The sequence below is a fragment of the Marmota flaviventris genome, chromosome 6 (genome assembly GCF_047511675.1).
Source record: "Marmota flaviventris isolate mMarFla1 chromosome 6, mMarFla1.hap1, whole genome shotgun sequence".
Lineage (NCBI taxonomy): Eukaryota > Metazoa > Chordata > Mammalia > Rodentia > Sciuridae > Marmota > Marmota flaviventris.
This window is the reverse complement of record NC_092503.1, coordinates 111744232-111759688: the sequence shown is the minus strand read 5'-3', so window position 1 is coordinate 111759688 and position 15457 is coordinate 111744232. Positions and strand designations below refer to the sequence as shown.

The 15457-nt window shown below is 51.6% G+C and overlaps 1 protein-coding gene across 1 annotated transcript; it reads left to right on the top strand.

Moving 5' to 3' along the window:
• Window positions 1–24: 24 nt before the first annotated feature.
• On the top strand, window positions 25–15039 carry Cimip3 (ciliary microtubule inner protein 3; the record flags this gene model as incomplete). Its single annotated transcript, XM_034637130.2, is given in 4 exon segments — window positions 25–97; window positions 100–187; window positions 1363–1429; window positions 14713–15039. Coding segments are annotated over 4 exon segments (555 nt in total), but the record flags the coding sequence as incomplete, so codon positions are not given.
• Window positions 15040–15457: the final 418 nt, after the last annotated feature.

Here is a 15457-nt window from a genome sequence, read left to right as displayed (position 1 = left end):
GCAGGCCACGCGAGCCCCGGGTAAGGACCTGCCCTCCCTCGCCCTGCCCTGTCCCGGACTGAACTCCGCAAGGTCTCCCCAGGGGACTCTACTAGTCCATGTCCCCCGCCGTCCTCCTGGCCCGCGCACCGGGCGACAGGTGCTGCGGGCGCCGCCGCTCTCCTGGAAATGCGAGCTACCTGCACAGGTAAGAGGCTGCGGCTCAGAGCCGGCCCCGCCCCGCGGCCGCCACCACAGCAGCCGCCCCGCCGCCCAACTCCCCGGGCCACATTCCTTCCCGGCCTCCTTCTACAACAGGCCATTGTTGGCACGGCCCGGGTGGGCTGGGGACCTCGCCCAGCCCACGCCCTGCCTGGGAGAAGAGCCGCCCCCTCCTCAGGTCCCTTCCTGGGCCGCCTCCTCCACCGCCTCTTCCCTCTCTGGGGAAGCCAAGGCTGCGAAGGCTGCGAGCAAATTCCCTACTTCTGAAGGCGGTTAGTGACCAGGTCAGAATGCTCATTTTGGAAATAACTCTTGCATCCAACAGAAGGTAGGCTCCTGGCTAAAGCTAGCAAGTCAAAGCATCCTACAGGTCCTTAAAAATGTGGGCTTCTATGATGCAAGGATATGCCCAGAAGAAAAAAGAAAGCACAGAAAAACTAAAACAGCAAGTTGGTATTCCAATCTAGTAACAAAGATGGCAAATATCCTTATCGACAGGGCTCCAAAAACAGGGTAGGAGAACTAACTCTTGGCATTTTGTGGACATCAAATGCTTTTTCCCCATAGAGTTAGGTAAATACCAAAGATGGGTAGAATCCGTTTAGAATTCAGTTCACCCTCCAGGAAGACAAGCAGTGGTCCTTTAAAGCACTTGGTATGCCATCCTGGCCAAGTCAAGGTGGCTGCCCACTGGAGAAGTTCCCATCAGATGAGCAGCTGGGAGACCCTGTGTGAAAGATGCTGAGAGAGGGAGTCAGGCCAAGGGGTCGGCATGCTGTTTTCTGGGCAGTAGGGACAGGAGGCCTGGAGGGAGCCATCAAGTCTCACTGCCATCTGTTTCCCCTGGGGATAGCCCACTTCCCCTCACTTCCCCCAAGAGTGAACCAAAAGCATTTTGTCTTCTTTTCATTTTGCAAAATTCCTCCCCTAATACTTCAGCATACGTTGCCTAAGAACATTATCTTATATGATCGAACCTCTGTCACCCTCAGGAAACCTAACATTGATACACTATTGTCATCTAATACTCCACAGTAATAATTTCCCCATTGTGCCCCAAATGTCATTTTCGTTTATTTTTTTTTCCAATCCACAGTCCAGATTCACATATTAACTTTGCTTGTCTCATTGTTTTAACATCTCAGTTGTTTTTCATGACAGTGACATTTCTGAAAAGACCCCTTCACTTGCTTCAGCATCAAGAGACCAAATGAGCCTGGCCTTCAGGGCTTGTGGTTGTTATTGTCTTCCAGGTGCAAGGTGGGAAGGGACTGAGGAACAGATCAAGGGGACAGTAGCACTTTTTTTTTTTTAAAGAGAGAGAGAGAGAGAGAGAGAGAATTTTAATATTTATTTTTTTGGTGGACACAACATCTTTGTATGTGGTGCCGAGGATCGAACCCAGGCCTTACACATGCCAGGCGAGCGGGCTACCGCTTGAGCCACACCCCCAGCCTGGGACAGTAGCATTTTGAAAACACCTGGGCTGAGGTTGTGGCTCAGTGGTAGAGTGCTCGCCTAGCATGTGCGAGGCCCTGGGTTCGATCCTCAGCACCACATAAAAATAAATAAATAAAATAAAGGTATTATGTCCAACTACAACTAGAAAATAAATATTAAAAAAAAAAAAGAAAGAAAACACCTGTTATTATAGCTTGGATCTGGAATGTCCCTAAAGGTTGATGTGCTGAAGGCTTGGTCCCCAATGCAGCAGTGTTTAGAGGTAGGACCTTTGGAAGGTGACTGGATATGGGCTCTCACTTCCTCAGTGGATTAATCCATTGATGGATTCATAATTTGAATGGATTATTGGAAGGGGTTAGAAACTGTGGGAAGTGAGATCTAGTTGAAGGGAGTGGGTCCTTGGGAGCATGCCCTTGGGAACTATATGTCATCCCTGGGCCCTCTTCCTCTGCTTCCTGATGGCCCTGAGGTAAGTAGCTTTCCTCTACCATGCTCTTCCACCTCAATGCTCTGTCCCACCATAATGCCCACAGCAATGGAGCCAGCCAACTAGGCTCTGAAACCATGAGCCAAAATATTTTTTTTCCTCCTTTAAAGTTTTTTTTTTTTTCCAGGTATTTTGTCACATAACAAAAAACTGACATCCATGTGTGTTTTGGTCAGACACACATCTGTGGTCAACTCTGTCCCACCCCACCCATTACCACAGCAGTCCTGGAAACCATCCCAGTCCATTCGGGAAATCTTTGTGGAAGAGTTCCCAGTGGCCTAGTGCTACACTGGCGTGGGGGTGGGGGGACCTGGGGATATAAGGAAATAAAATCAGTCCTGTTTCTGTCACAGAAGATCTTGGAGTCACACTGGGCAGACAAGGTTTATGAGATTCCAGGTGGCAGAGTGTGGATGACTAAGTGGAGGACTGTGATTGCTGTCACTAATGCATGCAGCAGGAACTCCGAGGTGGGGAGGTCAGCACGGGCTGGAGTAGCCCAGGAAGGCTTCTTAGAATGATTGAGACTGGAGCTGGCAAATGAAGGATGACAAGGATGTTAATGAGGAAGGAAAGAGCCCATCCTAGCGCCTGTACATATATCCATCCACCTTCTGTCTCCACATCATGGTTCCTCCCATTGCCCACATCAGTAAGGCACAAAGAACCCTAGATGCCCTGGTCATCACAACCCACCCAAGTGCCCTAGACACTCAGGCACCAGAAAGGGTTTCTTTCTCTCTCTCTCTCTCTCTCTCTTTCTTTCTTTTTCTTTTTCTTTCTTTCTTTTTTTTGGAAACCCTGAGGCATGAGGTCCCTCCCACCCCAGGTAGCTCCTGAGCTCTTACACCCCACACCAGGCCCAGCAGAGTCGTGGGCAAGTGACTCCATTCACATGCAACCTCCACTGGATAACTAATATTCCAGAGGCACTTAACCACTGAACCACATCCCCTGCACTTTTTTTTGCATTTTATTTAGAGACAGGGTCTTGCTAAGTTGCTTAGAGCCTCGCTAAGTGGCTGAGGCTGGCTTTGAGTCTTCGATCTCCCTGCCTCAGCCTCCCAAACTGCTGGGATTAGAGGTGTGAGCCTCTAATCCTAGTATAATTAATATTCTTGAAAACAGCTGTGTGAACAGCTCTGGGTTGGAAAGAAGCCACAGGAATCAGAGACTTGGTTCCTGGGTTCCAGTTGCTGCAGTCTGTTTGGCAAGACAAGCAGAGAGTCATAGAAAGATGGAGAGTGGGGAGGTAAATGAGGAGGGGGGAAAAGGAGGAGGAGACTGACTGTAGAACAGAGCCTCGGAGATAAGAGCAAGAAGGGTGGGCTGCAGGATCAGGGGAGGGCTTGCAGGAGTTGTCTGCAGGGGCTTGGGAATTGGGGGTGGGAAGGAGGTCACAGCAAGGTTGCCCAGGGTATGGGGGGCTAGGAAAGACAGCTAGAAACATCATAAAGAACCAAATGTCCACCAAGAGGTGGCTGGTTAAATAAACTGTGGCACATTCACAGGATGGAATAATAATGTAAGTCTAAAAATAGATGAGTCAGCCAACTGTCAGTTATCTCCATGATGAACTGATAAACTGTTAACCAAACCATGTGTATAGTAGTGTCCTGCCATTTGTGTAAAAGCAGGAGGTGGGGCAGGGTATGTGCGGTCTTATTTGGTCTTATTTACTTGTTTTGGCACAGAGAAACTTTGGAAAGATAAACTAATAAAAGTGGCTGGGTACCATGTACACACCTATAATTCTACGGACTGGGGAGGCTGAGACAGGGGGTTGGCAAGTTTGAGGCCAACCTCAGCAACATAGTGAGACCCTGCTTTTAAGGGCTGAGGGTGGGGCACAGTGGTGCACACCTGTAATCCCAGAGGCTCAGGAGGCTGAGGCAGAAGGATTGTATAGTTCAAAGCCAGCCTCAGCAATTTAGTGAGGCCTTAAGCAATTTAGCAAGACTCTGTCTCAAAATAAAAAATAAAAAGGGCTGGGGATGTGGTTCAGTGGTTAAGTGCCCCTATTATTTAGAAAAATAAAATAAAAACAGAAAGGGCTGGGGATATAGCTCAGGGGCAGAGGATCCCTGAGCTCAATCCCTAATACCACTGAAATAAATAAAAAAACTACTGAAAGTGGTTATTTGGGGAAGGCTGGGGGAAATTTTTTTTTTTAATTTCAAATATAATAAATACATTTCCTATTAAAAACTAAGGAAGGAATAACTAGTTTGGCCTGCAAGAGGCCTGCTGCCCAGTGTGGTCCTGAATCAACAGCATCTGTATCACCTGGGATCTCAGAAATGTGTAATCTCAGGCCCGTGCCAGACTGTGGGCCACCTCTCTGAGCCCATGTTCATCTCCAAATGAGCTATTAATTTAAGGTCATAATGAGACATAATGAATTGATGGATTACCCAACAGAGAAGCTGTGTTTTAATAAAGACCCCAGGATATTCAGGTGCACGTGAACATTTGAGAGGCTACCCCACAGACTAACAGGCCTGTAAGCATTTGAGGCCAAGTTCCCAGGGGCAGAGTCAGGCCTAATTCTCTGTCCAGCTCAGCACCAAGTGCTGTCACCACTCAGTCTCAACTCCTGTCATCTAATAACACCACACACCTGCTCCTCCAGTAAGAGAAACAATCAAATAACAGACAAAAGCCCAATCATATAATTAAACCTTTGCTCAGCGATTACTCATTAAACTCCGAGTGCCGACTCTACTGGTCAGCTCTGGAATGTGGGGTGGGATTGGGGCCTGGAAGTTGCTCTCTCCTGAGACCCAGTTATGCCTTTGTCATGTCGGTGGTCTTTCCTCCAACACAGCAGGGAGAGTGGAACCTGAGTGGAAAAGGTCAGGCAGAGACATCCTCAGGGACACCTTCACCCCTGGGTCTCTGCAGCTAACTCTCCAGGAGCAAACATCAGCAACTCATCACCCCAAAGCCCAGATGATAACACACTGCAGACCATCTTGCCCAGCGTCTTGTTCCCAGGCAGGACACATCCCAGATTAGCTCCTGAAAGGTTTCTTAGGTCAGTGGTGGGGTGCTGAGGTGTGGGGGCTTGGGAGTGTCCAGTCCACCTACTTCAACTCCCCTCTGGTTTGGGGGGCCACTCCCCCCTCTCCTGAGAGGGGGCTCAGGGACACTCACTTAGCTGATGCCTGAGGGCATGGCATCTAAGTCTGCCTGGCTGGGGAGCACTGTTTGGAGGTGCTGGAAAGACACGCACCTCTCTTTTTATATGTGGGCTCTGTTGATGGGATTGTGACCCTGGTGAGATCCTTGGCTGCAGACTAGGTTTGAATCCTGGCTCAGGTACACCTCTAGGGTGTGATCCTCCCCACATCCTTCCTCCCTGAGCCTCACTTTGTTAGTATGTAGAACAGGGACTGGGAACATAAGGATGTGATGTGACTCAGTGAGAGAGTGAGTGAAGGTACCAGCAGAGGGCCAGATGCTGTGGTGTGGGGATGTCATCCTGACTGAGGCAGGAGGAGTGCAAGTTCAAGACCATTCTGGGCAACCTAGAGAGACCCTGTCTCAAAAAATAAAAAGGGCTGAGGATGTAGCTCAGTGGTAGAGCTCCTGGTTTAAATCCCCAGTACTGCAAAGACAGACAGACAGACAGACACACACACACACCCCAGTAGGAGGGTCTGCTCAGCACTCAGCCCTGAGCACTCCCTCCCCATCCCCGGCCCTGACTTTGGGTGGGACAGAGGTCATCAGAGCCTGTAAGAGAGCAGTGTCAATCAGCCAAGAACCCTAAGAAGAGGGGATTGGGGAGGGGAAGACAGCGTGGGGCAGGCATCTACAAGGTCACCTTGAAGATTAGGTAAAAATATTCTATTACAAAACATCCCACAATCTGAAATGTGTATTTCCATGTGCATGTGCACAGATACATTTTAAAAACTTGTTTTTTATATTTATTTTTTAGTTGTAGGTGGACACAATATCTTTATTTTATTTTTATGTGGTGCTGAGGATCGAACCCAGTGCCTCACGCATTCTAAGCGAGCTCTATACCTCTGAGCCACAACCTCAGCCCTAATAAATTAATTAAGTACAAAATGTAAGAACCAAAATTCTGGCCTGGGGGTGTAGCTTGGAGGTAGAGCACTTGCCTGGCATTGTGCAGGGCCCTGGATTTGATCCCCAGAACCACAGCGGATTGGGGAAGGATGGCCCAAGTCCAGTGCTACAGCACACACTTGTAATTCTAGCTACTTGGGAGGCTGAGGCAGGAGGATCTCTTGGGCCCAGGAGCTCTAGGCCACTCTGGGCAACACAGTGAGACCCTGTCTCAAAAATAAAGGGCCATAGATGGGATGATATTGCAGCATTGTTTATGGGGATGGAGAGTTGGAGGCACCTGGGGGTCCATCTCAGGGAGCAGAGAGGTAAAATGTGGACACTGTCCACGGAGGACTGCACAGCGATCGGAAGCAAGGGATGGATGCTCACCCAGCAACAGGGATGAGCTTCAAACAGCAGGAAAGGATAAAATCTTCAGAACCCGACCAAGTAATAAACAGCAGAACGAGATCTAAAACACACACTACCGCTTAGGTAAATGAAACCACCTGCACACAAGACAACAGTATATATTTTGTGAGAACACTTGAGCAAAAAGATAGTCAGTAAGCACATAGGAATGGTTGCCTCTGGCAGGGGCGGGGGGATGGAGATATAGGGGGGAATTTACTCCGAGAGAGGAGGCCTTCACGGGCCAGGGGTAATAGTGCACCATAAAGCAAGGCATATGAATAATTCAGCTCTCTATATTTGAGGTACAACAAAGGAAAAACATGTAAGGATCAGAGAGATGAAGTAATTTGTCCAAATCACACAGCAGGTAAGAGGGGGTAGAGAAAATGTGCAAAGAACCAGGCCTACTTGGAGCAGGGCTGTAGCAGGACTCTGACAACCCCTGGTTGGCACCTTGGGGACAGAGATGACAGGAGGGGAGAAGCTATATATGTTGGGGGAGAGAGCAGTGGATCTTTCTGTGCTCCAGGCTGTTCTGAGCCTCAACATCTCTCCTCATCTTTCCCAAACACCCGCTGAGCACTCTGGGGTGTGGAGCACAGTCCTTACCTCCCCGGAAATCTCATAATGAACAAAATGAGGTTGTGGCTGGAATGGAGAGAGGAAGCCCAAAGGGAGCTTCCAGGGGTTGAATCAGCACGGCCTGGAGTTCAGCAGCAACCACGACCTAACTCACAGCAGCGCCTGACTACAGGATGGCTCAGTGATCACTGAGCTTTCAAGGAAACTCTACTATCCTCACTTTGCAGATCAGGAATTAAGGCACAGAGAGGTTAAGTAACTTGTCCAAGTCACCCAGCTGAGAAGAGCTGGGATCGGAACTCAGTTGGAGTGGGTCCAGAAGTCAGAATCTTTTTTCCCCCCTAGTGCTGGGGATGCAAACGCTCTACCACTGAGTTATACTCCCAGTCCCAAGGTCTTACAGATGACCCGTGATCTTAGCCAAAAAACTGAGAAGCAATACAATTTATGAACGAAATAAGACAGAGACAGCTTGTCTGGGTCGTGTCTTCCTGAAGCAGATTCCTCAGCACTGCCCCTTCTTGAGTTTCCCCAGTGAGGCTTGAATGGCCTGAGCTTGGGACCCTGGTGGCAGATGCCAGTGCTATGGTCAGACAGCAGGTCCCTGCCTGAGGGCCTCAGGATGTAATTCAGTTCACCCACGATCACACGTCCAAGGCGAAGGGACACACTGTCTTCAGGGTACACAAACGGAAAAGGGGGCCCAGCGAGGGGGAAGCACTTGTCTCAGGTCACCCAGGCTTCCTGGTTGTCAGCCAACATCCCACCCCTTTTGCTGAGACTAAGCGTGTGTTGATGGTGGCTCTTGCTCCCCAGCTCCTTCAGGCCCCAGGCTGGGAGCCAGGCCGCTTTTCCAGAGCTGGAAGGAAGGCCACTCTGCCCAGAAGGCCACGTCCCCATTCCCCTTCCCTCCCAAGCAGCACCTCATTGCCCTGAGCTCTGGAGACCAGGTGAGGGGCTCTGTGGGGCAGTCCTGATGGCTGGGACTGTTCCTCCTCCCTGCCCAGCCTCCCAGCCTCCTCGAAATTAGGGGTCATTACCATCAGGGTGTGAGATCTAGGCACAGCCCACAAGCCAGCAACACCCCAACTTCTAACCTGCCCATGGGCCCCAAAGTCCACCCCGTCACCAACAGTCAGTGCTGACGTGGTGCCAGGAGGGGGAAAAAAGGCCACACTTGGCAGAGGGCACGATGGCACAGGCTTGTTCTGTCTCCTTCCTCCTGGTCCTCCTCCACCACCCCTTCGGACCTCAAGGAGAAGCCCACATGGTTCCTATTGAGGGATTTCTGACACTCCTGGGAGATGCTGGCCAAGGATGGCCCTGGGGAGCCAGGACCCCAGGGAGGTAGTGAGGACCTGGCTTTTGAAGTGAGGGACAGGGAAGTGCAAACGGCCACCTACATATCAATCCAATTACCCACCCACTATAATGAGAGCTAATATTTATGGAGTGCGTGCTCTGTGCCAAGAACTGCCCCGAGTGCTTTGCCCAGCCCTGTTAGGTACACTTTAGTCTACCCATTTAACATATGAGGAAACAGAATTCCAAAGAAGGTCTAGTTTGCCCAAACTTTCATACTGGTCAAATGGTGGAGCCAGGATTCAAGTTCAAGTCTAACTCCTGGGTCTGCAATCAATCTATCCTCTCTACCACAGCCACTCACCAAGCAGCCAGCCATCTGTCTACCCATCGACCCATCCCTTCATCTCCCCTGTTTAAAGCAGTCCAGGAGAAGAGGCAGCCCATGCAGTGACTCAGAGGATGGAGAGCCAGGTGTGTGTAAAAATGAGCTACTGCAGAGTGAAGAAAAGATACAAGGGACGAGGCCACAGAGGTGGATCAGGAGGGTCAGCCTATCTACCACCCACTGACCAGGCCCATCTGCCTCCCCAGTCACCCTCCCACCCTTGTCTGTCCATCCATTCATTCACCCATCCATCCATTTACCCACCCACCCATCCATCCACCCACCCATCCACCAATACACTCACCCACCCACCCATCCATCCATCCATCTATCCACCCATCCATCTACCATCAACCCATCCATTCACCCACCCACACATCTACCCATCCACCCATCCATCCATCTATACACCCACCCATCCATCCACCCATCTAACCATCCATCCATCCACCCACCCATCCATCCATCCACCTACCCACCCACTCATCTATCCATTAATCTATCCACTCACCCATCCACCATCCATCATCCATCCACCCATCCATCCATCCATTCTATTGCTGTTATTTGAAAGGTAAGTAGGTAGATGAGAAAGAAAAGAGAGAGAGAGAGAGAGAGAGAGAGAGAGAGAGAGAGAGAAGAGAGCATAGAGATAGCAGGGAACAGTCCCTTTCTGACAGTGATTTCTTACGACAAGCTGGGGAGCTATGGAGACACCAGGCCCTCTGGAGTTCCCTGAATTACTAGGATGATCTTACCCCACCGCCCACCACCCATCACCCACAGTTTGGAGGTTCTAGGGGTTTGTGGGAAGAGGGGATAGCAGAGTGGGCCAGGGTCAAGACTAAAAGACCCCTGCAAGTCCTGAAACTCCAGTCCCAGCCCTGACCTGGGTCTCCTTAGGAAGACAGGATTGTGTTGTAAAGGGATGTCACAATGCCCCCCTGGTGCAATGCCCCTGGTGCCTTCACCTTGCCACCAGTCCCTGGGAGTCCCAGGAGCCCCTGACCACCAGACGCTCCAGCTTACCATCAAGGAAGGCCCAGATCAAGGATGTCCAAGGTGGGGTGAGGTCATAGGGCTGGAGCCAGGCAGCTCAAGGTCACGAGAAATGTGGAGGTCAGGAAGGAGAATGAGGGCCCCAGCCAGGCCACTTGTGTGGGAGCCAGGCTTCTTACAAAAGGCAGCTGCCAGGGCTACTGCCTGACACGGATTCTCCTCCTAGGGGCTCTGTGTCCCCTTGGGGCACGGGAAGTGGGCCACTGTCCAACTCTTCTCTACCTTCTGCTCCTTCACTTTCCCAACACACTTCCCACGTCATGTTCTAGGCAAATGTGCCATGGATAATAATAAGGGCTCAGGTCTAGCACAGTAGCATACGCCTATAATCCTAGCTACTGGAGAGGCTGAGACAGGAGGATTGCAAACAAATTTGAGGCCAGCCTGGGCAACTTCAGGAGACACTGTCTTCAGGAGACACTGTCTTAAAAAAAAAAAAAAAAAAGCCTGGGTGTGTCTCAGTGGTGGAGAGCCCTCGGCTCCGTCCCTAGTACTACAGAAAACCAAAGCAAAACAGCCAAGGTTTATTCAGTGCTTAAGGAGTCTGGGCATTTCACCTGGATTAGCGCACAGTAGGCCTCTGATATTCATTCTCTTGTTATTCCCACTTTATCAGTGGGGAAACTGAGGTACAGAGGATTATAATTTGCCCAAAGATCAGGCAGCTCGTGGGGGCTGTGGAATTTGGTCCCAGCAGCTGGCTGTGGGGTCCTGTGCTGTCCAGTCTCAGGAGGCAGCGAGGCCCATAGCTGGCCTCCTGCAAGACCGATCATGACACCTGCACTGGCTTCCACGGGCCCCCTGCCAGGGCACCCCTGGCCAGCCGGTGGAGCAGATAGCCTTAGCATCCCCATCTTGCCGACGGAGCAAATGCAGCTCAAAGAGGTCCAGCAACTTACCCAAAGTTGTCTGACCTGTGAGGTCAGGGTCAGGCCTGGAGCTTGACTTTCAGGCTGCAAAGGCACATTCAGGCACATTCCACAGCGGCCGGTGCCCAGGAGGCTTTACCTGCCTCAGCCAGAGCTGGTTGCTATTTGCCTTTCCTTCCTTCTTTCTTTCCTCCTCCTCCTCCTCCTCTTCTTTTCCTTCTTCTTTCCTTCTCCTTCTTCTTCCTTTTTCCTTCTTTCCTTCTCCTTCTTCTTCCTTTTTCTTTCTGGTATGGAAATTGAACCCAGAGATGCTCTACAATGGAGCCACATCCCCAGCCCTTTTTATTTTTTATTTGGGGATAGGATTTTATAAGTTGCCCAGAAGGTGGGATTGTGGCCCTCCCCCTCCCCCTGCATTTCAACAGGGCTCAAGACCTTCCACCAAAGAATCAGGCACCATTGTGGATTGTGCCATGCACCTGGCCTGGAGGAGTTGAGAGCGTGGGCTGCTCTCCTAGACCTGCGGTGCTACCATGCGGGAGATCTTGAGGCCCTGCTTGCTGCTCTAGGTCCTGGTAGCAGGACACACACCCCCCGGCAGCTGCACATCTAGAAGGCCTTGGGGTCTGCCAGCAGAGGTGGGGACATGAAGGCAGAGCTCCCTTTGGATTCCTCCGGTGGCTCTAGCTTGAACCCCAAATGAAAACAGGGAGGCGGGGTTCAGAAGGCAGGGAGGAGCTACAAGCCCCTCTACTTGCCCTTTAGCCTTTCTTGCTCCCTACAGAATGGGAGGCGTAGGTGAGAGAAGCAGATGAGGTGATGGGCGTCTTCTTCAGAGCCTAGAACCCAGGGTTTCTCAGCCTTTGTTCTAGTGATCTTGTGTGCTGTGTAGTTCATGCTCATGGGACTGCCCTGGGCATAGAAGGATGTGCAGCAGCCACCCTGGCCTGTACCCACTCGCTGTGTCAACCAAAAATGTCTCTAGAAATTGCCAACCCTTTGAGAACCACTGATCTAAATTCATTCTCTCTCTCTCTCTGTCTCTCTCTCCACACACACACACACACACACACACACACACACACAGCCTTTGGCAGGGAGGATGTGAGAGGGAGGAGATTGTTCAATGAAACCAGATGTTAACCTGGAAAGTATGCAGCCAGGCCCCGCCCTCCCTTCCTGGTGCCTGGCTGGGCCCTGGAAGGAGCCCGTGTTCTCAGCCGACTGCTGCGTTAGTCATTTGGAGCCTGGCTTGGTCCCTGGAAAGGGCAGGGCAAGGCTAGGGCTGCCTGGGCTCCCTCTTCCTCCTTCCCCTTCCTCCTTTCCTTCTCCCCTCCTTTCTCATTTTTCTCTTCCTTCTCTCTCTTCCAGGACCAGTTTCCCAGTGTCTGTCCAGAGTGTCTTGTCCTTGGATGTGCTGGGGGCCCTATATGTTTGCGGTGGTAGTAGCTGCATTTCAGGCAGAGCTCACAGGCAGACCCAGGGCAAGCTGGCCCAAGCCAGGGCCTGTGCTGGGCGGAAAGGGAGGCCAGCGTTGAAATCCTGGGCCGCTCACTAGCTAGTCTTGGGGCTTCTGCAAGGAAGTTACCCACAGTGTCACAAACTGTGAATGTAGACCAATGCTTAGGAATCTCTGAGCCTCAGTTTCATCATCTGAAAAGTGGAAGCAACATCTCAAGTGGCCCTTAGGAGCTTTTGCAGACCCAAGCAGCTAGTGCCTGGCACTTGGTAGGTGCTCAGTCTTGTTAGCAAGAGCATCTGCCTTCCCTCTGCATGGTCTTGGGTCAATTTCCTGCAACCATTTGAAGCACTCTGGCACTGGCTTCCTAGGCAAAGGGTTCAGGTGGCCAAGGTGGCCAGCTCCCATACTTTGGAGTATGATGAGAAAAGCAGAACACCCAGGGTGCAAACCTGGAGGAGGAGACCACAGGGCACTTGCACACACGCAGAATGACTGCTTCTTTCTAGTTTGTGTGCCTACACACCCTGGTCCTTCCCAGCTAAAGACACCATCCTGGGAGGAGTGGCAAAGGAGCCACAAGACAGGTGACAGGACATAGGTAGACTTAAGTGCAGGGAGGGGGTCAAGAAAGCTGCTGGGCCTGGAAGGATAAGAGCAATTTTGAAATGGGTGTGCATAGTCATGGGTCACTTAGCCACGAGGACAGTTCTGAGAAGTACACTGCAGTTTTGATGTTCAAACATGGAACATGGTGGTGCACTAACCCAAACGAAGATGACTATGGATCACTGATCTGGCTGGGTATCTTGACTCTATGTAAACACAGGTGGGAACCAATAGGAGCAAAAACTGTCTTGGAAGAAAGCCCTGGGCAGGATTGGGTGGGGGCAAGTAGTTTGTAAATTAAATGCCAAAGGAGCTGCATCTTGACTCAAACCCATGGGGATCTCTTTTGTAAGAAGATGGGGGCTCACTTCCCACCAATTAACTCCACAAACTAGTAGTGTCAGGGGTGCTTCAACACTGAGCCACATCCACAATTTTTTTATTTTTATATTTTGACACAGGGTCTCACGAAGTTGCCTAGGTAGATCCTTGTTAAGTGGCTGGTGCTGGCCTCTAACTTGCCATCCTCCAGCCTCAGCCTCCTGAGTCACTGGGATTACAGGTTTGCACCATTGCACCCTGCAAGCTAAGGGTTCTATTGCAGTGCCTGAAGGCTGGAGATCTGTGAGGCTGGGCAGGGAAGAAATGGTCCCCAACACAGTTCAAAGCTGGGGCAATGGAATCAAGCCAGCCTCCTACACATGGAGGGGGACGGTCACTTATAAGAAACTTGTCCTTTGGGTTGAGGACTGACCCCGTAATAAAATGACTGTCTAGCACTGGGGAGGTGATGTGGCGTTTGAAGGGGGAACAAGACAGCTTGATGACGGGACAGTCAAGAAGGGTGGTGACAGAGGACCAAAGAAATGTCAGGACAATGTGACAAAATGTGACAGTGTCGGGGGGGGGGTCCTTAGAAAACGGTAGACATCAAAGCATAGTTCATGAAGAAGGGTGGTTAAGGGGCGGTGAGGAGACACACCTGGTAACAATGAGAGGTGCTCTAAAATGGAATGAGCCCGAAGCTTGGAAGGTGAGCCGCCCCTCACTAGAATTCTCATTTATTGAGCACTCTCTAAATACCGTGCCTGGGAGCGAAAGGAGCAGGATTTGGGCAGCTGTTATGTCGAGAGTTAGGAGATGGAAAGATGAACAAGAGAGCTTTCCCTTCAGAGCCCAGGGTATCATGGGTGAGGACTCCCCTAGGGAAGGGGAGGCAGGCATGCAGGCTGGGGGCAGGCTGAGCGCGGGCTGGGGTCTGCAATAGGAGATGTGGCCAGGGAACCACAGGGGGACCAGCATGGCCAGAGCCCAGGGCGGGGGAGGGATGGCCAGCTGCAGAGTCAACACCTTGCATTCTGGGCCAGGGGCTTTGGGCTTTATTTTCTTTGAGGAGGAGGGTCCGAGGATCTGGCCATGAACTCTGGATTGAGCGGAAGCACAGGCTGAAGAAATTGGGGGATGGGGGGGTTGATAGGAAGCTGCAGTGACCTGGCAGAGGAGGGCCAAGTGCAGCCACGTGGGGGACTGACTGTGGGGATGGAGGGGGAAGCGCTGAGGAGGGCCGCCAAGTTCCCAGCCTCTGTGAGCGGGCAGGTGTCTGCAGGAGGTCTGCAGGAGCAGGGCGTGTGATCAGGGGACCTTGAAAATTCTCCTGTGGTCTGGAGGAACCTGGGCCGTGCTCCTGGGTGGCTCTGGGGGCTTCCGCACAGTGGCCCAGTCTCCTCCCTCCTGCCCCTGGCCCTAGCAGTCGAGGTCCCAAAGCCCCACTCTCACTTTCTCTTCTTCTCAGGACTCACAGAAACCAGGACCCAGAGATGGGCCAAAGACACCATCAGGCAAAAAAGTGAGGGCACCATCCTCACTCTTGTCCCGGAAATGGAAGCTCGACCGCGAGCAGTGTCTGGCAATGGCCTACATGCCAGTCGTGGTGGCCCCTCAGGGGCAGAAGGTGGACAAGCAGAGGTTCAGTTTCTACACTTCCCAGTATTCCAATTCCCTGAACCCCTTCTACACCTTGCAGAAGCCTACCTGTGGCTACCTGTACCGCAGGGACACCGACCACACCCGCAAGCACTTTGACGTGCCTCCTGCCAACCTGGTCTTGTGGTCCCCCTAGGCCTGTGACAGCCAGAAGCCCCTGCCTTGCACCCTCACCCCTGTGACTCTGGGTCCCAGAGGAGAAGGGCTGCTCACTCCTGGAGGAGCGATGTCTATTTGGGAAAAGCCAGCTGTGTCATGCCCCACTGTTGACAATGGAAAGAGAGGTCTCTCAGCAGCAATTAAAGCTTGTACTTCCTTTCCCTGGCATCTGAATGGGTGGCTGTGGGCTGGTAAACGGAGGCCATGGCGGGTGGTATAGCAAGGTCATGTCCAGGGGGGTCAGTTCCATGACCCCAAGAGTTACCCCAACCCCTCTGTAGAGCCCACCCTGGCCCCACAGCCCCATGGGCCGGGCGTGGCAACCCTTCCAGAGATAAGAGATTCACCAGCTGACCCTTGATTTCATGAGGTGTCTTACCTGAGGTTGGAGCAGC